At 52.8% G+C, this 4,421-nt stretch overlaps 1 protein-coding gene across 1 annotated transcript; it reads right to left on the bottom strand.

Moving 5' to 3' along the window:
- Nucleotides 1-3,732: 3,732 nt before the first annotated feature.
- Nucleotides 3,733-4,179, bottom strand: LOC119323613 (protein disulfide isomerase-like 1-4). The gene has a single exon (XM_037597308.1). The coding sequence runs from the start codon at nt 4,177-4,179 to the stop codon at nt 3,733-3,735; it is 447 nt and encodes a 148-aa protein (XP_037453205.1).
- Nucleotides 4,180-4,421: the final 242 nt, after the last annotated feature.

Here is a 4,421-nt window from a genome sequence, read left to right as displayed (position 1 = left end):
AGGAGGGGGGGGGGGCGCCCGGCACGCCACGCCCCACGCGCCGCCCGGCCTCCCGCCCTGTCCGCTGCTTGCCGGCGCGCCCGTGGAGCCCGGCCGCCGCCATTCATGCCCGTGCGAGGGACCGGTGCCGCCCGTGCGTGGCTCGTCATGGCCGGGGCCGCCCGTGGCCAAGACGGGGCGACACGAACGAGGACAGCGGGTTCCGGGGCTGCCCGTGGCCGGTGCGCCCGGTGCCGGGGCCGCCCGTGGCAGGCCTCGCCACCCGCGCCCACCCACAGCGTCGCCGGCCGCCTGGACCACGGCCGCACGCCTCGTCGACGCAGGGCTTCCCGGCCTCCTGGACCACGACTTCCTGGCCGCCGAGTCCTTGACGCTGGCCAAGATGGAGCTCCCCGGCATGGCCTTCGGCTGCGGCGATACGAACGAGGACGACGGGTTCCTGGCGTGGAGGCGGCGAGCGAGTCGGGGAGGCGACAGGTGGGAGGCGGGCCCGCGCAGAGAAAAAGGTAGGAGAGAGAGGGAGTGGGAGGCTGAATGTGGGCCAAACGCATGCAAAATCTTCTCTCTCCGCCCCCAAGAGCCCCCCGGCAGGCTGGGTTTCGCCTGCGTGCGCCGGCGCTAATTTTCGCTAAATCCGACAAAAACTGAGCTCCTGGGTTCCCGGCCGGGAGAAAAATTAAGCGCCGGCGGACAAAAAGTGCTAGTGGGGGGCATCCTGGGGGCGGCTGGAGATGCCCTAACAAACCAACAATGCGGCCGATTTTGTAGCTGGCCAGACTTAGCGATCACGGACTGCTCGCTCACCCCGGGCACCTCGTGCACGCACGCTCGCCACGACCCGGCCACCACGCGGCCACATGCATGGCTTATTGCCATCACATGTGACATTGTGACGTGAACCGGACAATGCGGACACATCGATGGCGCCGTCGCTGGCAATGACAGAGGCATTCCATGAGCATTTAGTTGTGTTACGAGTTCACCTGTGTTGAGGCCAAGCAGCCATGTGCCTGCGTGCTGCTAGCCACGATAGCCCTGCTTCTACCTCGCTCGTCCCACAAGGCTCGCAGTGCCGCAGCTATCTGGCCGCCTGCACCCTCTGCGTGTGCCGCCGCAAGCCAACACAAGGTCCACGGCTACCTCCTTCTCTTGTTGCTTCACGCTCGTCAACTTCTCCAAGAAATGCTCAGCTAAATTAAAATGTGAAGGAGGAAGAAGATTACCACTTTTGTTGAGTCAAGGGACTAAAGTAATCCGGTTTGAGAAATTGAGGGACTATGATTTATCCGTTTTGGAGTTGAGGGATCATTTCTATACTTTCGAGAGAGTTCAAGGACGAAAAATATAATTTTCCCTTGTTTATATGAAAGTTTGCAAAAGAAAAACAAACAAACATATTATACCATTTGGGATCTCCGTTTGAGCGACGCGAGGGTTTCTCTATTGCCGCCGTCCGGCGAGGGATGTTTTTTCTCTTTCTTGATTGACTGTTCGACGGGGAATGTATCTGGTGCACCAAGGCAATTGGTGCTACCGGTGCACCGGTCGCCCGTTGCACATTCAAAAATGTTCGAAAAAATCCGGAAAACAAAATCTAGTGCATTGACACAACATCAATGTACGTTGTCACAACAATTTAAATCAATATTTGAAACATTGCTCGAGATACAAAAATAACAAATTTGACACTGAATAGTACATAACACAAGTTGGGCTTCATTTTTGGCCCATTAGCACATTGAGGTCAAATTTGTCATTTTTGTATCTTGAGCATTGTTTTGAATTTTGATTTAAATTTTTGCGACAACATACATTGATGTTGTGTTGATACACTAAATTTTTTACGGATTTTTCTGAATATTTTTTAATATGCAACAGGGTCCGGTGCACCTGTAGCACCAATTGCCTTGGTGCACCAGATACGTTCCCCTGTTCGACGAACGACCAGGCTACAGATCAGAGATCGAAGCGTCAATCCTGTACTGCGCGATTCGTTTTCTATTCTGATAGATCGATTGAGATGGGCTAATGGGCTTGTACATGAGTACGTGAAGCCTGGGGCTGGGCTTCTATGTATCCCATATTTTGATTTTTTTCCTACTATGCATATGGATGCTAGTTGGGCCACGCCGGGGGCTACAGCCCTAGTTGCCCCAGGCCCAATTTCGCCCCTGGAGGTGATGGCACCCTCCTTTTGAATACATGATCCAAAACAATGAGGAAGTCGCCATTGAATTCGAATGCCAAGAACGCGTCTTGTCCCGTACGTATTTCCTACAAACCGAATTCATTTTTAGAAAATTTTCCTTAGAAATCCTTGTTCCTATGTTCCTTCAAACCGAATGAGCCCTAGAATTGGAAAATAATCCTAGTTTTTTGCGTCAAAGAAGCTTGGCATAAAAGCATGTAATCCCGTGAGCCGGCTCTCACGTGACATAAATCCGTCATTCAAACCTTAACTAGTTCAGGGTCTTATTGAAAGATTAACTGTTAAGAGTATGAACAGGCCACATAGCGGAGAGACTACAACAGACAAGTAGGTTTATCCTAGCTCACTGTAAGCTTGCTCTCACGTGACATAAGCCGTCGTTTTAACCATGAAGAGTTCAAGGTCACCTGGTGGAGTAGCAAGTCGCAAACAGGCTGGTTTAACCCAGCGATGGCCTGAAAGCCGGTCAAAAGGGGTTATACGCTATGCTCATAGAGCAGGAAGCCCCCAAACGACCTACAACATGGCATAGAAGCCGATCAAGAGGGTTATATGCTATGCTCATAGAGCAGGAAGTCCCCAAGTGACCTAACATGGCATAAAAGTCGATGAAGAGGGTTATACGCTATGCTCGTAGAGCAGGAAGCCCCCAAGTGACCTAACATGGCATAAAAGCCGATCAAGAGGGTTATACGCTATGCGCATAGAGCAGGAAGCCCCCCGAATGACCTTATGACGAATCAACAATGACTCTTTGCTCAGAAGACTTGAGATGAAATGACATAGGCCCCGAAATTTGGGGATGCCAACTTTGTTATATTGATCATAAAAAGGTATGTACATCAATGAAGGTATATACAATGATGAGAGCCAATAACTCAAGTGTAGTAAGGCCGAAGATGAGCAATGTTCCACGGTCTGTTGGTCTCTTGCTCAGAAGTATGCTATTTCTTGCGCTCACGTATATCAATGAGATAATATGAGCCATTGTTGAGATTCTTACTGACCACAAAAGGTCCTTCCCAAGGTGGGGACAACTTATGCATGTCTGTCTGATCTTGAATCAGTCGGAGCACTAAGTCGCCCTCTTGAAATGCATGAGTCTTGACTCTGCTGCTGGATCCCCACACGCCACCATGCATGACCTCCCATGACCGTTGCCACGCCAGAATGGGTTCTCAAGACCCTTCCATGACCCCACCGGTGCATCGCCGCCGCCCGCACCGAAGAAAAGATTAGGCATAGAAAATCCCGTTCGGTCCACCACACCGGCTGCCACTGCTGGTAGCAAGGTCACCTGGGTGGCCACTACATGTCCGGCGTTGGTCGGCTGCCCTTCCTCTACACCTGGCGGTGCCAAACGTGCTAGGAAGCTGATGGCGGCAGTGACGGCCCTTGCCGAAGCGGCGGCGAAGAAGAAGAAGAAACAAAAAACCTCCGGCCCCTCACGTCCTCTATTTTACTCCACTAACTTTACTTGATGGTTTACTCCTCTATTTTTCAAGGATCGGCTAGAGATGCTCTTACTTGGTCCTCTCGCCGTAGTAGGGGAAGTGCCTGGGCACGCCGTCGACGAAGAAGAGGACGGTGGGGTATCCGTCGACGCCGTGCGCGCGTACAAGGTCACTGTCCTGGGTGGCGTCGACCTTGGCGAGTGCGACGTCGAGCCCCTTGTCGGCCAGGTGCGCCGCCGCCGCCGCGTACTCTGGGGCGAGCTTGCGGGACCAGTAACACCAGGGCGTGTAGAAGTCAACCACGACGTGGCGGCGGACGGCAAGGAAGGAGGAGAAGTTGGCGGCGGTAAGGACGACCACGTGGGCCTCGTTGACCACCTCAGTATCTTCCTGGGGGCTGTCTTTCTTGATGAGGAAGGCGGAGGAGGAGGAGGGGTGGGGGAGGAGGAAGAAGGGGGTGGCGAGGAGGAGGAACAGGAGAAGAGATCTGGGCGTGCTCTTCGGCATCGTCGCCATGCCGGCCTGCGAGGAGTAGGGTCACTGTTTTAAATAGCCCGCTATAGCTCCGCTATAGCACGCTACAGCGTTTACAAAAGGTCTTGTGCTAAGAGACTTTGGTCCAAACAAATTAACAAACATTTTAAATAGCGCGCTATAGCTTCGTTATAGCACGCTATAGCATTTGGAAGAGGTCCGCCGCTAAAATGCTTAGCGCGCTATTTAAAACTATGAGTAGGGTAGAGTACGTGTTGGGAACT

Source organism: Triticum dicoccoides, chromosome 6B, assembly GCF_002162155.2.
Source record: "Triticum dicoccoides isolate Atlit2015 ecotype Zavitan chromosome 6B, WEW_v2.0, whole genome shotgun sequence".
In the NCBI taxonomy this organism is placed as follows: Eukaryota; Viridiplantae; Streptophyta; class Magnoliopsida; order Poales; family Poaceae; genus Triticum; species Triticum dicoccoides.
The sequence above is the reverse complement of the archived record's forward strand: the minus strand, read 5'-3'. Positions and strand labels throughout refer to the sequence as shown.